The 19,812-nt window shown below is 42.3% G+C and overlaps 1 protein-coding gene across 10 annotated transcripts in view; it reads left to right on the top strand.

Annotated features, from left to right (window-relative positions):
* The first annotated feature begins 6,501 nt into the window (after positions 1 to 6,501).
* Positions 6,502 to 19,812, top strand: part of PCNX1 (pecanex 1) — a 175,286-nt gene continuing 161,975 nt past the window's right edge. For 6 of the 10 annotated variants that reach the window (XM_059691909.1, XM_059691936.1, XM_059691899.1 and 3 more), the window contains exon 1: positions 6,503 to 7,093. In XM_059691909.1, the coding sequence (XP_059547892.1) occupies positions 6,941 to 7,093 (153 nt within the window). In that variant the 5' untranslated portion in view covers positions 6,503 to 6,940. Of the gene's footprint in view, positions 7,094 to 19,812 lie in introns of all 10 variants that reach the window. The other 4 variants (XM_059691924.1, XM_059691916.1, XM_059691932.1 and 1 more) reach the window with 3 other exon arrangements.

Here is a 19,812-nt window from a genome sequence, read left to right as displayed (position 1 = left end):
TCTGGGTGCCATGTGAGAAATTTCAAATGAGTAAGTCTTGAGTAGAACCTAGGTATCTCCATTGTTTTTCCAAGTCATTGACTGCTTTTCAAAAATGGGGTAACATGTGCATGACATAAATTCAGAAAGTACAAAGGATATACAATAAAAAGCAAATCTTTCTCTCACCCTGGTGGCAACCCCTGCTGCCATTTTCTTAGCTGTCCTGTTAGGGGCATTCAGTACATAATCACATAAATATAATCTTTTTAAAAATGCACACAATAGCCTATTGTACATGCTGCCGCACACTTTTCCCCCCACTTAACCATAATTCTTTTTTTTTTTTAATGGAATGATTAACTTTCACTTTTTTCTCTTTTTTTTACAGAAAGGAAGAGAGAGGGAGAGGGAGAAATAAACATCAATGGTGAAAGAGAATCATTGAACAATTGCCTCCTGCTTGCCATCTACTGGGGATTGAGCCAGAAACCTGGGCAGGTGCCCTGACCAGGAATAGAACCATGACCGCCTGGTTCATAAGTCGATGCTCAACCACTGAGCCACACTGGCCAGGCTTAACCATAATTCATAAAGATCAGTTCATTGAAACCTATTTCAATATTTTATTGGCTACTTAAAATCCTATTTTTAATACCAAGGATGGAAAACAACAGGTGTTTATATTAATTCTCCAATTTAGGGATTCTCAACAGAGGAGTTTTTCAATACCTTATGTATAGATGTACCATAACCTGGAGTTCTATGTTTTTAATAGATGACTGGGATTTGGGTGGCTCATGGACTAGACATTGAAAAAAAAACACTTGTCATAGGACTTGAGAGCATAATGAGTTTAAAAGATGGAAAGGGAGTGAGAAAACTGGAATGACAGAGAGGTTTTACTTTGCATCATGGTCTCTACTGATTTTTTGAGAGATTTTATCCTGAGTATATCACTCCACTTGACAAATGCACAAAATATACTATTTGTGCATAATTATAAATCCTTATGTGTATGAATAGCTGCCGAATCCCAGTGACAATAGGCAAAGCAAAAGCAAAAATAAAAACCAAAACCAACAACAACAACAAAAAACTAGCAAGAAAAACATTCCCATGTGCTGTCAAGGTTTCCATAAGAAAGCTGTGAAAAAGTCTCTAAGGGAAAGGTCTTCTTATTACATCATTGGAATGTTCAATTCGCCATGAGAAAAAAGCTCTAGCAATGTAGTCTGTCTACAACACTGAATTTTCCAGGATTCTACACTTTGGCTTGGGTTTCTTGACTTGGGACTAGGACTAATTTAGAAAGTCACAGACTGTCGATGGAAACGTGGGTTTATCTGATTCCACGCACCATGGTCTTTCCATACCAAACACTCCTTTTTACCAAGGATGTTCTTGATGCTCCTTGCTGGAGGAGCCAGACATCCAGCCTCCAGAGGTGACAACGGCCTCATCTCTGCATAACTTCAGGCCGGCCCTCCAAATGACACTGTTAACTACTAACCAGGTGAGCTCTTCTGAGAAACACCCAGCTACCGCCTAATAGGTCCTGCTGGGATTAGGCTACCTTCCCTGACTGAAACAGAGAGGTAAACAAGTTCTTTAATACAGTCTGGCTAAGCACATCAGTTATCTAATTGTCATAGAAGAATCCTTTTAGATCAAAAGATGGGAAATAATGGGTGTGCGTATTGTTTCTAATTTAGGGATTCCCCCAATTTGGGGATTTTTGCAATGTCCTATATAGTTCCTGTTTCCCGTTATTGCCCTACCCCCAAAGTGTTGTGTGTGAGTTTAAGAAAAGTGAATTGAGATGTAACAGAAGATGACACAAAACCATAGTGAGAATGACTGAATTAGTGTTGGTTAAAACAGGTTCTACTAGTAAAGTACTCATCATATGGAATCGACATTTAAAAACCCACACACAGAGCCCTCGCTGGTTTGGCTCAGTGGATGGAGCATCGGCCTGCAGACTAAAGGGTCCCTGGTTCGATTTCAGTCAAGGGCACATACCCGGGTTGTGGGCTCATTCCTTAGTGGGGGGCGTGCAAGAGGCAGCTGATCCATGATTCCCTCTCATCATTGATGTTTCTACCTCTCCCTCTCCATTCTTCTCTGAAATCAATAAAAATATTTATATAAAAAAGAAAGCACCCACAGAGTAGATTAAGTTGAAATTTCCAAGAAGGATGAGCTGCTTCTGTTTTCCTTATTTAGCTCCGTATCCAGATACTGGTATTTTGTAGTTATGTTATGTAAGATTTGGAAAGTCCCCTCCCCCCTTTGACATTCATTTTCCTGATGTGGCCTAAAGTGGCATATAGCAAATGACTAAAAAGAGAGTCAGGGAAGAGTTTTAGGGCCTTTCCCTTCTCTTCCAAATATCTTCACATTTACTCCATATTTTTCTTGAATTGACCTTCTAAGCTGGTGAAATGCTTTAGAATGTTGAGGAGTTACCAAATGAAAGCTAACATAGATTAAAATCTTTAATTAAAAAGCCATTGCTTCCTGTATTGCTTTATTTTTTCAACTTGCGTTGACTGTCAATTAATCGGACCAGCTTTCCCCTAGGCATTGTCTGCCAGGCCAATTGGCCCTCTAGAAATGTAGTTTAGTTGGGGGGCATAAAGGGGTACACATTGAAGTACTAAATAAATGGAACATATGAATGCTCTAGGCCGGTGGTCGGCAAACTGTGGCTCGCGAGCCACATGCGGCTCTTTGGCCCCTTGAGTGTGGCTCTTCCACAAGATACCGACTTCTGTGCATGGGCCATGAAGTTTCAATCGCACTGTACGTGCGCGCCTGCACGTGGTATTTTGTGGAAGAGCCACACTCAAGGGGCCAAAGAGCCACAGTTTGCCGACCACTGCTCTGGGCTATTTTAAAAAATGGATAAATGGGTATGCTGATATTCGCCAGTAAAAAGGGGCTTGTAGTGAGGAGCAGAGTGAGCTAAGCTAGAGAAAACAGTGATTTGCTGGTAGGTTGAGGGGACTGTGAATGCCTGGCTCAGGAGTATGCTTTTAGTACCATTGGCAACAGAGGAGACTTGAAACCTTCTGGGAAATGAAGGGGCAGGGAAAAGTGGCATAGAGAGATTAATTTGTTGGTGGAATGTAGCATGGTTGTGCCCAGAGCTTGGAGGCAGCAGGAGGCTATTTGCTTTGTGTTGATAAGGGCATCCAGGAGGATGGTTGCTCTGGCAACGTAAAGGAAGGACTGAACAGGAAAAGGACAGTAGGAAACCAGACAATGGCGGGGGATATATGAGGTTTCACTGAGAGTAATAAATAAGAAGGACTCGTCTGGGACGGGGTGAGGGAAACATGGCAACCTGCTGCGTTTAGGTTGTTGGCAGGACACGTGGTCTATGATGTCTAAAGTAGCTCATTTCTGCCACATGAACGGACCAGAGCTGCAGCTTGTACACCTCTGCTCCAAGGTGGGCTTGCTTGGGAATTATTAAATGGTTTTACACACTCGACTTTGTCCCTTTTGGTAGGAGAGAGCATCTGCTGTCAGAGCATTCCCAGCCCTCAAGGGGCTTATAAGCTAGTCAGGGAGAATAATTTTAATAGAATTAGCTGAAAGATGAACAAAGGTCAGGGGGTCGTTTGGTAGTATGTCATGGCTGCTAACTTCGACATGCTAAGTGTAACATTATTGATGGCTTTTATGCATGGCTAAGAGGGCTAACACTTAGCAAATTAGATTCCTTAATTTTTGTCCTGTTCTTATAATTTATGGGTACGATAGGGGATGTTACTTTGGGCAAAACATTTAATCCCTCTGTGCCTTGGCTTCCTGTTTATAAGATAGGAAGCTTGTAGTGGCAGCGTTCGTAAACATTTTGAAAGCCACAGATGAAAAGCACTGTCGGATTCTCTCTCCTCCTACTCCCACCCCCAACTACTGAGTCAGTCTTTCCAAAAGGTCATCCATTTCATTGAATTCTTTCAATTGCTAACTCCCTAAGCCGGTTCATTAGCATTTTTCTAAAATGCTTTCACCAGTCCAGAGCTGAAAGATGTAGTCTCTCACCGCTTTTTTTTGACCTTCTGTGCCTGCCCATCTTGCTGACCCCTTTTTATTCAGTGGCTGCTGCCATGTGACTCCCATCTCGAAGTTCTTGGATCAGTTCCAGCCATACCGGAGGGAATTAGAGTCCTATATTAACACTCGGGAACCTCAACCAACATGAGGCAACAATGATCAGTGAGAAATTCCGTCTCAGTTCTATGCAGTAAGCTGCTGCTTTGTTTCCAAGTCTCACTCTGTCTACCAGGTCTGGCCTTAGGATACTTGTTTTACCGCCCAAGTCCTCCCCGCCCCGCCCCGCCCCCCAAATTTGTCCGATACATCATCTCAAGGACCTGAATTCTATTTGTTTTCATCAATTCCTCATAGGGAGAGAAATCCAGACCTGGGATCCAGCACCGAGACTGGGGCCTTGCTATAAGCAACACATTTTCTTAATGCCTGCCATGATTTCCCAATTTTTGTCTGCTCCTGGGTTTCCCAAGGTTGTGTTCTAGCTGCCCATTGGCTTACAACACTCTTCTCTGTTGAACCAGCCTGATGCTGGCTGCCTTCCTGGCTGCTGCCCGTTCTATACCCTTTCGATACTGTCTTCTGCCTGCAAGCTCATCCCACCAGCGGGGTCTGCCTCCAATTCTGTGGATGTATCTACTTCTCCCAGGCCACCTCACTCCTATTACAGTTAATCCTCCCATATTAAGCTACAGCAGATGTTTACTGGCGTGGAAACTGATGTGGCACTGGAATTTTATCCTTGTTTACATCTTTCTTTGTGTTGGAAAGCTTGGGACCAGTTCCAAAATCTGCTCAGCGAGCTTTCCTGTCTCCTTTGGAAGAAACAAGTGAACACTTGACAATACCTTGTGTCCATGACCAAGCCTCAAGGCAGCTGTTTTTTATTGTAAACTTGTATTATTTTATCTTAACTTTGCTTTTAGACACACTAATATATTTAAAAGTATATTTTGGCCAGTGTTAGTTCACCTCTCTCCATTTTGAGGTATCTTATTGGGACTTGATGGCTTTGTGGCTATAAGGAAACAAGTCAAGGCTGGGGATGGTGTTCTATAGAGGTAGTTTCAACCTTTAAGGTACGTTAGAATTTTCCGGAGGGCTTGTTAAAATAAATTGCAGGGTCCCAAGACCAGAGTTCTCTGGAGTAGTGCCTGAGAAATTGCATTTCTAACAAGTTCTCAGATGATGTTGACACAGCTGGTCCTGGGACTACACTTTGAGAACAACTGGTCATACGTTTAAACTGGCCATAGGTAACCAGGAGCAGCTAAGGGTTATTCATTAGTTCAAACTCTTATCTGAATGGATAAGGTAGAGAGGGCTGAGAAACAGACTTCCAAAGTTCAGTCCATGCTGTTAGGATGACTGCTGGTGTGGTGTTAGAGGCCTTCTCAGCAACTTATTACTTAGAGAATGTGGTGAATATTAGTTTCGTTGAGCTTCGGTTTTCTCATCCATAAAATTAGGGTAGCCTCTATGCTACTTGTGAAGGTCAATTAGGGTAGCCTGCTGTCCTCACTCGAGTGTTGTGAAGGTCAACTAAAATGGGTGCGAAAATGTTCAAACTGTAAAGTGGAATGGCACTGGGAGGTATTGCAATGGTCTTTCGATACTCTTCTTAAAACATCACCAGCTTCTTTTGGCTCTCTTGCTTTTCTCATTAATTATAGCAACTTTAATCCTGGAGTATAAAATAGTACTTTTATTGCTATCATAAACTCAAACTTCAAACTCTAAGACAATTTCATTCAGTGAGATCAGGCATGCCTTTTAAACATTACACGGAGCTAAGAATGATTCCGTCTTTACAGCTGTAAAAAGAGAAGCACTAGACCCTATTGTGACTTGGGGTGCAATCACAGTTAATGTTTCCTCCCTGTTTAGATTGCCCCTTTAATAAAAATGGTTACAAGTTACAGCACGTCAAAAAATAAAATCACCGCGCACAATGATCAATCTGCCCACCCCCTACTTTCACATCTCTTGCAATTTCTATTAATTTATTTGTCTTTGGGAGTGGTAAGTCCTCCCAATACTGGATGTGGCTGTTTTTCTCACCCTTAGGGCTCTCAGCTCACTCCATGGGCCAACGCAGTTCTTGCTCAGATTGGGTGCGTCTGTGATTGTTCAAGTGCCATCTGCTGTACCTAATTCCTAGGCCTTCAATGAGTATCTCAGATCTTAGGCTCATGGTTCCTAGGGCTTTAAGAAATAACACAAAACGTCAGCCAGGCGGCTGACAAGGTTCTGAAGAGAAGGTGTCGGAGACCGAAAGATCAGGTTCAGGGGCTGATCCATGAACTTGCCAGGGTCCCTGCCGGGAGAGCCACGGGGTCTCCGGGAGCCCTGCACCTGGTGCCCGCGGCCCCGCCCCCGCCCGCCAGGCCGCGTGCGCGCGCTTCTCCCGGACGCCGGCAGGAGGCGCCCGCGGTTCCCAGGCGCAGCGCGCGCCCGCGCGGAGCCGGCTGGAGGGCGGAGGGCGAGGAGAGGAGGAGCCGGAGGGGGCGCGGCTTGCTGCCCGTCCCTCCCGGGCGCCCGGCCTCCCTCTCCGTCCGGCCCAGGGCAGGCGGGCGGCGGGGGTCGCGGCGGCGGCGGCAGCGGCGCAGGCGGGCGGGGGCGGTGAGCGCCCGGCTCCGGCTCCGGGTGTTAGGAGACAAGATGGCCGCGGCGCCCTGGAGGCCGGTCCCCTCCTCTTCTCCGCGCTCCTCCGCCCCGCCGCTCGCCGCCTCCTCCCCGGTCTCCTCCTCCTCGGTTGCTGCCTCCTCCTCCTGCCGCAGCCCTAGCGAGCGCCGAGGCGCCGGCCCGCTCTCCCGGCGCTCCGGAGGCGGGTAGACGGCGTGCGGGCTCCGGCGGCCGCGCAGCGCTGGGGCCGGGGCGGCGGCGGGCGGGGATGGGGTCGCAGACGCTGCAGATCCTCCGGCAGGGGGTGTGGGCCGCGCTCAGCGGGGGCTGGTACTACGACCCTCACCAGGCCACCTTCGTGAACGCGCTGCACCTCTACCTGTGGCTCTTTCTGCTCGGCCTGCCCTTCACCCTCTACATGGTGAGTGTGGGGCGGGGGGCGGATGCCGGGGCCCGAGCCCCGCGGGCAGTCGCGCCTCCCCGGCCCCGGGCCGTGGTTGCGCCCTCTCCCCGTGCCTGGGGCGCGCACCCCACCCTCCGCCCGCCCGTGGGAGCCGCGGCCCCGTTCGCTGTCGCGCTCCCCTCCCCCTCGCCTTAGGGTTTCCCCGACTTCAGGGACGACAGCAGAAACGAAACAGCGGCAGCCCCCCCACCCTCCCCCCGTGCGCCCGAGCGGTGCCCTGGGGACCGGCGGCTTCCTAGGCCCCTTCTGGGGGGGGGGGCGCCCTGCGCCCGTTGCCTCCCGGCCTTTCTGCCCCGGGTGGGCACAGCCCTGCCTGAGTGTTGTGTGCGAGGCGCTGAGCGTTCTGCTCCCCGGGGCCGCCGCATTCCTCCTTGGCACGCGCGCTGCGCTCCGCGGGCGCCCCTGGCCCGCCCTCCCCCGCGGCGGTGCGCCCTCCTCTCCGGGGAGCACCCGCGCCCCACCGCGTCTCTGCGCCGCGTGCGGAGCCTCCGGAGCGGGGAAGGCTGGCGCCGCGCTGTTAGGAATGCATGTGCGGGCCGGCCGGGCTCTCACTCGCTAATCGGTGGTGGTTGAAAACCTGATTGTTAACCTTCCTGCCTCGAAAAATCATTGTTGTTTTTTTGTTTGTTTTGCTCACCACTGGTTCTTTTCAGTTCAGCCTCGTGGCCCCTGATTGTGGTGTCTCGGGCCAGCTTTGGGGGGAGGGAGCGGGGGAGATGCGGGGAATCTGGCTGGCATTTCAGCGGGTCTGTTTGGGTGGTTCAAGGCCTTTTACAGATTGGCACAGGGAAAGTACTGCCTGTTGCGGAATTCAGTACCATCGGCTTCTGCGAATGATCAAGGTTTTTAAGCTATGTTTTCACTGAAAGTTGTAAGCGCATTTTTTTTTTTTTTAACACTTTAGGTTAGGGTGGGGCTTTGGGAAAAATAATGCGGAAGAGGGATGGTACTTAAGCTTGGATTAAACATTTTTTTAATAACGGGAAGGGAGGAAAAGACAGTCACTTTTTATTTTAGGAAACTTGCTTTGAATATATTTCTGCTAACTTTGTGCTTCTTCATGGAGCTAAAGTAAGGATGCTGGATTAGAAAATCTGGGAATAGGACTCTAAGAACTGCTAAAGGTGAGGACACTCAACTTATCCCTAAGTGAAGCTCATATTTACTAATTGGCCGGGAAAATGCTTGCTTGGGGGAAAAAGTGCTAAATTTCTCTTTCTCAAACAGATTTTAATTTTTCATTGAAATTGTTTTGAAGGGACTTACTGCTTGAGGGAAAATTACCATTTGAAAAATGCTGATGACTGATGGCTTATTTTTTTAGGGAACTTGTACAGTCTTGCCCAATTCTGAAAATGTTTCTCGGAGCATTAGAATTTTCAATTAATTCTGGCCTAGGGAGTTCTAGTTGTACTTGTTCCTTCCAGGAATATGACATCATTAACGAACAGGTTAATTACTTTGGGTGCAAGAATCCTCGGGCTGGCACAGAGCTCTCTTTCATAGCAGATTTCTGTTATATTCAGGAGGGTTGTAAATTTAAAACAGACTGGTCCTTGAGATGCAAGGATGAGTTGCTGTGTCCCAGTCTAACATTTCCATGTTAGTCCATGAACTGTGCTTAGTGGCTAACATTACTAAAGAAAATTTAGAGCAAATAGAAAGCAATACATTGTGTTTAATGCTTCATTTGAGGAGTTTATTCAGGTAAATTCACATATAATATTTGCGTTTCTACTATGTACTGGGCCATTTGCTAGGTTTTTCCTAGGAAAATGAAACTGCTTCTCTGACTTTTTTGTCTCAGTTAATGGCAGTTCTGCTCTTCTTAAATCTTTTAAAAGTTCTCTGATTCTTTTTCTCTCTTCACATCCAGTTCATCAACAAATCTTGTGGATTCTGTCTTCAAAACCTAACTAGAATCCAGCTCATCATCGTCATCACTCCCTTGGTTCAAGCCACCATTATGTCTCCTCTGGATCTTTGCAGGGTTCTAATCAGGCTCCCTGCTTCCATTCTGTATTCTCTGTTCTCCGTGAAGAAGTCTGAGTGATTCTTTAAGACATAGATCAGATCAGGGCACTCTTCTGCTCTCAGAGCCTGCCCTCGCATGTGTCTGTCATCCCCCCACCCCCCAACACATACATTTGCCTTCTTACAATTTTTTCCACACAACCATGTTCCTCCTCATGGGCTTTGCCCTTGCTCTTCCCCCTCTGTCGGGATGACTCCTTTCCTCCAGATAATCTATGTGATTAGCTCCACATATTTCAGCTTTCAGTTGTATGTGAGGCTTTCCCTTGATAACCTATTAAAATACCAACTTCCCAGCTCCTACAATATTCCCTAATCTCCGTATCCTCCTTTATTTGGTAGCATTTATCACTAATTGATATACATTATTTAATGTCTTGCTTACCTCATTAGAATATAAGCTTCAAGAGGGCAGAGACTGATATGTTAAAAAATGCGCTTACAACTTTCAGTGAAAATACAACTTAAAAACTTATGTCATTTGGAGCAGCCGATTGTACTGAATTCAGCAATAGGCAGTACTTTCCCTTTGCCAATCAGTTAAAGGCCTTATCCAGTGGTTCTCAACCTTCTGGCCCTTTCAATACAGTTGTTCATGTTGTGACCCAACCATAACATTATTTTCGTTGCTACTTCATAACTGTAATATTGCTACTGTTATGAATTGTAATGTAAATATCTGATATGCAGGATGGTCTTAGGCGATCCCTGTGAAAGGGTCATTCGACCGCCAAAGGGGTCGCGACCCACAGGTTGAGAACCGCTGCACCAACCCAAACAAATCTGAAAGTTCACTGCTTCAAGACCAATATCAGTGCCAAGCACAGGGTAAGCAAATACTAAATAAATGATTAGAAATGAACAAGACACAGCTTTGCCTTCAAGGAACAATGAACAGTTACAAGCATTAAACTGTTGTGACCTGGAACTTACAGTCGGGGGATGATCTTAGTCTATGGGCAGTTAGCAAGGAGGATTTGTAAACATTTTAGGAAACATACTAGTACTTCAGTATTGAGGTAGATAGTTTGAAGTATACACTTGAAGCAAAATCCAACATTTCATGTTAAAATCTCACAGTATAAATTATTCTTTGCTCTTCCAATAATAATACAGATGATGCTAACTTATGTTTTTTATTCCAAACCCAGTGTCCTCATTTTACCGATGAAGATAACTGATTTTTAGCCATCAGTTACTTGTTTTGTGGCCTTAAGCAGATCATGAGTTGGGAGTTGATGTACACAGAACTTCTAAAGCCCTGTACTGGCAGCCTTTTCTTTCTTTTTTTTTTTTTTTTAAAGATACAAAGTCTGTGAAGAGTAGGAAGAATCTTAGGATGGTTTTTTAAAAAATACCTGTTTTGGTAAATGTAGTCATCACTTTTCTGACTTTGTTTTTAGTTAAAATTTTTTTTTATTGAATAAATTTGACATAATGTGTGCATTTAAGGTGTATAGCTTATTGCTTTGATACATTTATATATTGTAATACGATTTCTGTTGTAGTGATATTTATCACATTACATAATATTGTATACATTCATTATATGTGCACTAGTTCTCTATGGTTTCTTTACTACTGATTGCAAATTTGTACCTTTTAAAAAAAAATGGGTTTGACTATTTTAGGTTCCACATATAAGTGATATTATACAGTACTTTGTATTTCTCTGTTTAACTTATCTCACTTAGCATAATAAGGTCTTAGGACTTGTTATACAGGATTCAAACACTTGTAGCTTTTGTGGATACATTAAAGGTAGAATTTATAGTCAGCAGTTATAATAGTTGTGCAAGTCAAGGAGTCGTTTTTTTCACCTTTCATTGTCCTTTCTGTTTCTCTTAAGACATTCACCCCATTTATCTTGTCATCAAGATTATTTTTGTACCTGACATGTCACAGATGGTGAGCTATGGATGTGAGCTTCGTGGCATTTTTGTGTTCTAGGAAGCAGACTAGAATTGGTGTTGTCTGGATTTGTATGTCTTGGCTCCGTAATTCAATGCGTCCTTTGGACAAGCCTTTCCACCTTACTGAACCTAATTTATTCATTTGTGAGATATTGCATGGGCATTTTTAAAGAAAATATTTATAAAGTAGAAAAATTATTCACCTTCCGAGTGGCCTTCAGTAACGGTCATTTGAAGAATGGCTTATTAAAACTGTTTCCTCTATAATGTTCTATGACTGCAGGAGATGAGATAGTAACTCAAACCATGATCTTAACATACTGCTCAACATACTGTTTACCTCAACGTATACCTCTTCTGTATAGAGGTATACACCTATGTGATGAGCTATAACACTAAATCTCTCTACACAAGTGGTTCTCAGACTCCAGTTGACATCCGAATCACTTGAACATGTTAAAAATGTGCACTTGTGCATGTCCACTCTGATGTAGAAGATCTGGAGTGTGGCCCATTAATTTATATTTATGAGTATCCAGGTCAGTTTAAAGAACTTGATCATTATGCCCATAATTCCCTTAAATCTAGCGGCCTACTCAGGTTCTCCTCTTGACTATCTCAGAGGCATCTCAAAGGTATCATGTCCAAAACCATTCTCAATTCCGCACTCAAGGCACCACCCCAAAACTTGTTTTCTTGCTCTGTCTTTGTCATCTTAGTTTATGGCACCACCTTGTATCTAGGTGCTTATGTCATCCCCCTCAGCTTATGAGCAAATGTTATCAATTCTGCTGTCAGACATAATTTCTGACTAATGCTAAACATAAAGACAGACATTTCTACTGTCTTTCCCCTTTCTGGCCCACCCTAACATTTTGTTTGCCTTAGCTTCTATTCTTGCCCTATTACAACTATTTTTTCCACAAAGTAAATGACATCAATCTGTTTGTGTCATTCCTCCCCACCACCTTTTAATATCATTCACTGCCTTTCTTTTGCATTGAGAATAAAATCTAGCATCCTTACCAAGGCCCCCAAAGCCAGTTCTGCCTTTGTCTGCAGTTTGTGCAGTTTTCCCGCTGTGCTGCAGTCACACTGGCCTCCTTTCTGTTTCTAAAGAGATTCTCTTCCCTTTTGCTCTTTGCAAGGCTGGGTTTACTAGTAAATAAACAGGATCTGTTTCATCATTCCATCCTATAACTTTCTTCCATAGTGCTTATCACAAGCATATTTACAACTTTGTTTATTTGTTTGCTGTCTCTAACATTCCCTCCCCCCAATACTTTGTAAGTTTCATGAGGGCAGTGTATATCCAGTGTCAACTCCTGTGCTTGGCTTGTATTAGGTTCTGAATAAATATTTGTTGAGTAAATTTGGTATTATATATATGTGAATCTTCAGATTTATCAACTGAACTGATACAGAATAGTTGGTGGTAGAAGGAGTGCTATGATAAGCCTGTATTACCTGGTGGAGTCACATCTTACGTGGGGGTTAGGTTAAATATCAGTGTGCAAGACATAAATGAGATACAGAATTATTTAAAAATCAATTACAGAATGACTCTTGAAAAACAAGTCAAAGTGCAGCATATATAGCTTTTTGTATCTACCACTTTGTGCAGTTTGTATATACATATACTTACATACACATGATATATATAGTAATATAGGCAATGTAAATTTTTGGAGAGATTGTATTTAGAAACTAAATCACTCATATAAAATTTATGAAGGTTTCAACTTTTTCTTCCTGGTTATCTTATTATTATTTTCTGTAGCTGATCTATAGAATGATAAATCCTTTATTAGTGAGGATTTCTCTGAGGCCCTCAAGTCATTTTCTTTCCCAAAGATTTAAAAAACATTTTAAAAGCCCTGCTGGCATGGCTCAGTGGTTGAGTGTCGACCTATGAACCAGGAAGTTACGGTTGGATTCCTGGTGTGGGCACATGCCCCAGGTTGCAGGCTCGGTCCCCAGTAGGGGTTGTGGAGGAGGCAGCTGATCAATGATTCTCTTCATTGATGTTTCTCTCCCTCTCCTTTCCTCTGAAATCAATAAAAATATTCAAAATATTTTAAATACCCATGTAAACAAGATTAAGTTACAATGACTAAAACTGAAATCTTCATATTTTCTAAGAAGTTTTAATTAAGGAAACATAAATTAGTAATTAAAAACATGATTATTTAGTATTAGAATATTTTCTGTATCCTTTAGGAAAAGTTTAATGAATAGTAGATGGTATGTTTTGACCTATGTTTTTTGCTTTTTCTTACCATTATTCTCAGTATTTAGCATTGAGATGAATGTAATTATTCCCATTTGAGTATGGTACAGGTATAGCTCTTATCTCTCTTGTTATGTCACCTATAATAAATTTAAAGATACATTGTCTAATGATGGTTTACAAACGAAGTTTCCAAGGAAGTAGGCATATTTGTTAGCTTGTAGAAAAACTTGTGAATTTACAAAATGTTTTAGTATCTTTTGTTAAAGATGTTTTCTGATATTTGAAAAATTACTCCAAGTTGTAAAATTATTTGGCTGTTGAAAAACTAGGAAAGTTTATATTTCTTTTTCAGGTTTTGAATACGCAGGTAGTTTGCTTTCAGGAGCTGATTGTACTGCAAGTTAAATAATGTTTTTCCAACATTTTACTGTGAGAATTTTCAGACTTACAGAAAAGTTGAAAGAATTGTTCCCACTACCTGGACTCTGCAGTTTTTGTTTATTACATGTCTGCGTCTATTCACCTCTTTATCGAGGCCCTTTCTTTTTCTTTTAAAATTCATTTTTATTGATTTCAGAGAGGAAGAAGTGAGGGGGAGAGTTGTGGTTGAACGTTGGCCTATGAACCAGGAGATCACAGTTTGATTCCTCTGACCTCCTGGTTCATAGGCCAGCGCTCAACCACTGGGCCATACCTGCTGGGTGGCCCTTTCTTTTTTTAGAGAGAGAGATGCGTGTGAAGTTACAGGCACCAGTACAGAGCGTCCCTAAACACTTCAGTATGCATATTGTTAGACTTCTAAAAGGCATAAATCCTAGGTGAATCATTGGATAAATTTTTGAGTTTTGATAGTTGAATACACCTGTGTAGTGCAAACGTATCATGTTGTAGGACATTTAGCATCATTGGAGGAAGTTCTTGCTTGTCCTTCCCAGTCAGTCCTCTCCCTCTGGGCTTTGGCCTGATTCCCCCCCCCATCATTGATTAGTTTATCCTGTTGTAGAACTTCATATAAATAGAATCATGTAGTTACACTTTGTGTAAGTCTTTTTCACTCAGCATAATGTTTTTGAAGTCATCCATGTTGTGTATATCTGTACCTTGTTCCTTTTTATTGCTAAGCAGTATTCCTTTGTGCAAGTATACTACAGTTTGTTTATCTATGCTCCTATAGATGAGGACCTCTTTCCAGTTTTAGACTATTTTGTAAAAGGTGTCACCCCAACATGAGGATAGTTTTTTTCAGAACTCAAAGAAATTAGAAACCCAATTGAATATAAAAAATGTTTTTTCTTCCCAAATAAGACCATGTTTTATTTATTTATTTATTTTTATTTTTAAAAAATATATTTTATTGATTTTTTACAGAGAAGAAGGGAGAGGGATAGAAAGTTAGAAACATTGATGAGAGAGAAACATCGATCAGCTGCCTCCTGCACACTCCCTACTGGGTATGTGCCCGCAACCAAGGTACATGCCCTTGACTGGAATCGAACCTGGGACCCTTCAGTCCGCAGGCCGACGCTCTCTCCACTGAGCAAACCAGTTAGGGCAAGAGCATGTTTTAATTTAAAATAAATTAATGATAATGGCATACCTTATCCTCTCATTTAAATTTTAGAAAACTGTAATACTGTACTTTTATTTATTCAGTATTTAGATTTTTCTCTTTTTGTCAACACAGTAGAACCTTTTTGTTAAAATATATATATGCTAAATCAAAAATTATAGATAAATCAGTTGAACATTTTAGTAATCAAATCATTTGGAGCTTACAAATACATATTATGCTTTTTCCTTACAAAAATGGGCTCATAAAATTTGTACTGTTTGAAGCCTCCTATTTTGCTTGACTGTAGATTGTGAATGTTACCTTGTGGGGGGAAAAAAGCAGTTTGAATAGCTGTCTAGTAGACCATAGTATGGATGTGTTACAGTATATTTAATCATTTGGTTATTGGCTCTGTAGGTTGTAGTTCTTAGCTATTTTGAAAACAGTAGTGTGAATATTCTTGTTAGTTAAATCTTTGTACCAGCCTTTTGTATAAATTTCTGGAAGTAAAGTTGGTGGATTATAGGATATGCATATTTTTATTTGATAAATAATCATTTTTAAAACTGAGTGCATTTTTACAATGAGAGAGAATATATATTGAAGTTGATAATATGAGGTTCCTGAGAAGGCACAGTAGGTTTGTGGTCCAGGAAGCATAGTTAGCAAGGGATCAATCTCTGGAGGAAGGAAGGAGGTAAGGATGAATGCTGATGGAAGAAGGGATAAGCATTTGGTGGTGAAAGGTGAGGTAGGTCTTTTATGATTTCTGTTGAAGTGCACAGTTAGTGTTTTCTGTTGAGTGAAGGGGGAGGTGAGGAGGATATTCAAGGTTTGCAGTGGATTCTTATTTTTGGAGAGTGGCAGTGACCTGACTAGCAAGAGGATGGTAGGATTGCTAGGCCGTTTTGAGGGTGCCTTTGAGGTTGGAGAACATGAGTTCAGAGTGTTGAAGAGAAATGTTAAGGAGAGAAATTTGGGGTTATAAAATTTATTTGGATGTTATCAGCATTATAGAGGATAATCTAAGCTACAGAGTAGAGAAAATCTGGGAAGAAAGTATAATTCATTAAAAAGAAAATGGCTCAGCGGAGAAGACCAGAAAGGTAAGAGTTTGAAAAGGAAGAAAGTAACCTGTTCCAGAAGCCAAGGCAAGAGAGTATTTTGAAGAAAACAAAATGGTTGAAAATGCCAAATCACCTAATTTAAATTTTCATCAACAATATTAAAAGTACTTGTCTTCCCACCTTTACTCAACATTTTCCAAAACAGGGTGTTAGTGTGTTAAATTTCTTATTCAATGGAATGTTGAATGAAATCATTTCAGTAATAGTTTAAAATATATATATATATTTGATTTTAGAAAGGAAGGGAGAAGGAGAGAGAGAGAGAGAACATCACCTATGAGAGAGAATCACTGATTGGCTGTCTCTTGCACGTCCACTCTTAGGAATTGAGCCTGCAACCCAGGCATGTGCCCTGACTGGGAATTGAACTGTGACCTCCTGGTTCATAAGTCAGTGCTCAGCCACCAAGCCATGCTGACCTGGCAGTAATAGTTTGTTTTTGATAATAGGCAGAATTTCTCTTAAAGTACTTGTCTAATTCAGACTTTCTTTTTTTAAATTTAATTTTGTTTAAAGTATTACAAATAGCCCCCCCCCCCATATGTCTCCTTTTTTTCCCCATTGACTTCCCTCCTAATTCAGACTTTCTTAGTCCAAATTAAGGATGTTATTGCACTAACATATGTCACATAACTTTTATCTGATTTTTCCTATATTCTGTACTCAGATAATTTTCAGAGCAGGCAGGTAAACAAGCAGAAATGTTTCTTTGAGAGATTGATTGCTTCTTTCTATTATTTAATCTGAATTAAGTCAAATGGTTTTCCTGTCTCTCTGCACAGCAGGAGAAGGCAGAGAATTAGTTTGTGCTCAGGACATCTAGGAATAGTAATGCTAAAATAGTATAGACAGGTGTGGAAAAGAACAGATTACAACAAACATTCTGTAGATTTTACTACTGTTGACTTCTTTACCATATAGATAAATTTTACCAAATCCCAGTGAAATGAGTAGTTAATGATTCCTTGGTTCCTCTGCCTGTCCCCCAAGAAGTTGGTTAAATGCTTTCTTTGGTAGAATTGTAAAAAAGTTCAGACTTTCCTTCTTGTCCTTTATCTTTAGAATCTGAGGGAGTTTGCATCTTTTATAACTTACACTGTTGGTGCTAGTCTCTGTTGCTTTGTGTTATAAGAAAGAAAAGAAAACCTAGGGCAAAGCAAGCCATTTCCTTTTGAGGTTTTAAGGAAAAAAAAAAGTGCTATTCTGTACTGCTTTGTGTAAACCACATAGAACCCTGAGTGCCAACTGCCCTAAGAATAGACAGGAAGATTAGTCACAAATTTGAGAAGCTTGAATCACATATCTGGCTGTTTACTTCTACTAGCCCTCCTAACTCCCTGAATGTTGTCTAGACATAAACTCAACAGATTCATCCTCCATAGTTAACATCTTTAAAACTTTGTTTTGTAATAATTTTAGATTTACAGAAAAGTTACAAAAGTAGTATAGAATTCTTTTATACCCTTTGCCCAGCTTCCTCTAATATTAAAACTTTACATAACCTAGGTGTATTTATTAAAATTAAGAAATCAACATGGTAGAGTATTATTAACAAACTATAGACTTTATTTGGATTTTACCACTAATGTTCCTTTTCTGTTTCAGGATCCAACCAGGATAATAAATTGCATTTAGTATCATCATTTTAAAAAATAAATATATTTTATTGATTTTTTTTACAGAGAGGAAGGGAGAGGAATAGAGAGCTAGAAACATCAATCAATGAGAGAGAAACATTGATCAGCTGCCTCCTGCACACCCCCGACTGGGGATGTGCCCACAACCAAGGTACATGCCCTTGACTGGAATCGAACCTGGGACCCTTCAGTCTGCAGGCCGATGTTCTATCCACTGAGCCAAACCAGTCAGGGCTAGTATCATCATTTTTAATATGATTTTCTTATTGTTTCCCTTATCATGCTGAGATTCTGTGTTTTTAAAGAATTTTACAATTTATAACAATTTATTAAATTGTCATGAAAAAAATTAGTAAAAGGTTTTATGTTTGTGATACATTTTAGATGTAGAGAAGAGAGTATTCTTTATTAAAAATACTTTATTGATTTTTTTACAGAGAAGAAGGGAGAGGGATAGAGAGTTAGAAACTCCTATTGATCAAGCCTGCAACTGAGGTACATGCCCTTGACCAGAATCGAATCTGGAACCCTTCAGTCCATAGGCCGATGCTATATCCACTGAGCAAAACTGGCTAGGACAAGAAGAGAGTATTCTGAATGAGTTTTTTAAAAAATATATTTTTTATTGAGTTCAGACACGAATGGAGAGGGAGAGATAGAAACATCAGTGATGAGAGAGAATCATTGATCGGCTGCCTCCTGCACACTCCCTCCTGGGGATCAAGGCTGCAACCCAGGCATGTGCCCTAACTGGGAAGCGTACCTGGAACCCTTGAGTCCCCAGTCTGATGCTCTGTCTACTGAGCCAGCTGGCTAGGGCTGAATGATTTTTAAATCATGCATCGACTATTAACCTATGTTAGGCTATTTGAAAATGGATATATTTTACATAAGAAGAATTACATTAAATGAAATAATTCTAAAGATGAAAAAGTATACCTCAATCATACAGAATGGACATGAGTGTCTTAGCTTCCTGTATAATGCTGCTTTTTCCTAATTTATAAATTGGAGGCACTGAGACAAATAAACAATCATATTACACGGTAGAATACGACTAATCTCTTATGTGTCATAAAGTACTCAGGAATTGGAAGAAACATCCAGTTATTTCCTAGAAGGATTTATGCAGAGGATAATTCATACATTCAAACATTATTGTATATTGGGTAGTGTGGTGAGCCTTATGGTGGGGACCTTCATGGGATTTATTAGTCCTGGAAGAGCATTTCCCATAATCTTCCCATCAGGCAAAGGAATCTTTGTTCTGGGGAAAAGGTTGTTTATTAAATGAATATGTGTTTTTGGGTATAGTGGTTTGCTCTACGACCAAGTATTATAATACTAGAGGCCTGGTGCATGAAATTCATGCACTCAGTGGTGGTGGAGGGGGTCCCTCAGCCCGGCCTGTGCCCTCTTATAGTCTGAGAGCCTTCAGGGAGTGGGCCTAAACTGGCAGTTGGACATCTTTAGTGCTGCTGCAGAGACAGGAGAGGCTCCCGCCACCACCACTGCGCTCGCCAGCCATGAGCCCAGCTTCTGGCTGAGCGGCGCACCCCCTGTGGGAGTGTACTGACCACTAGGGGGCAATTCCTGCATTGAGCGTATGCCCTCTGGTGCTCAGTGTGCATCATAGTGACTGGTCTTTCTGCTGTTGGGTTGATTTGCATATTTGCCCTTTATTATATAGGACTAGAGGCCCGGTGCACAAAAATTTGTGCACTCGGGGGGAAGGGGGTGGTCCCTCAGCCCGGCCTGTGCCCTCTCGCAGTCTGGGACCCCTCGAGAGATAATGACCTGCTGGCTTAGGCCTGCTCCCCGGTGGCAGAGGGCAGGCCCAATCCCTAGGTGCAGCCCCTGGTCAGGCTCAGAGCAGGACCGATTGGGGGTTGGGGCACCGCCGCCTGTCACACTCAAGGCAGGGTCGATGGGCAGGTTGCGGCGCCACCCCCTGTCATGCACAGAGCAGGGCCAATCGGGGTTGGGGCGCTGCCCCCTGTCACGCACAGAGCAGGGCCCATCAGGGGGGTTGGGGCTCCGTACCCTGTCATGCACAGAGCAGGGTCTATCAGGGGGCTGGGGAGCTACCCCCTGTCACGCACAGAGCAAGGTCGATCAGGGGGTTGGGGAGCTCCCCCCTGTCATGCACAGAGCAGGGCCCATCAGGGGGTTGAAGAGTTC

Source organism: Myotis daubentonii, chromosome 1 (genome assembly GCF_963259705.1).
Source record: "Myotis daubentonii chromosome 1, mMyoDau2.1, whole genome shotgun sequence".
Classification (NCBI taxonomy): domain Eukaryota; kingdom Metazoa; phylum Chordata; class Mammalia; order Chiroptera; family Vespertilionidae; genus Myotis; species Myotis daubentonii.
Note: the sequence above shows the minus strand (reverse complement) of the source record. Positions and strands in the feature narration are given on the sequence as shown.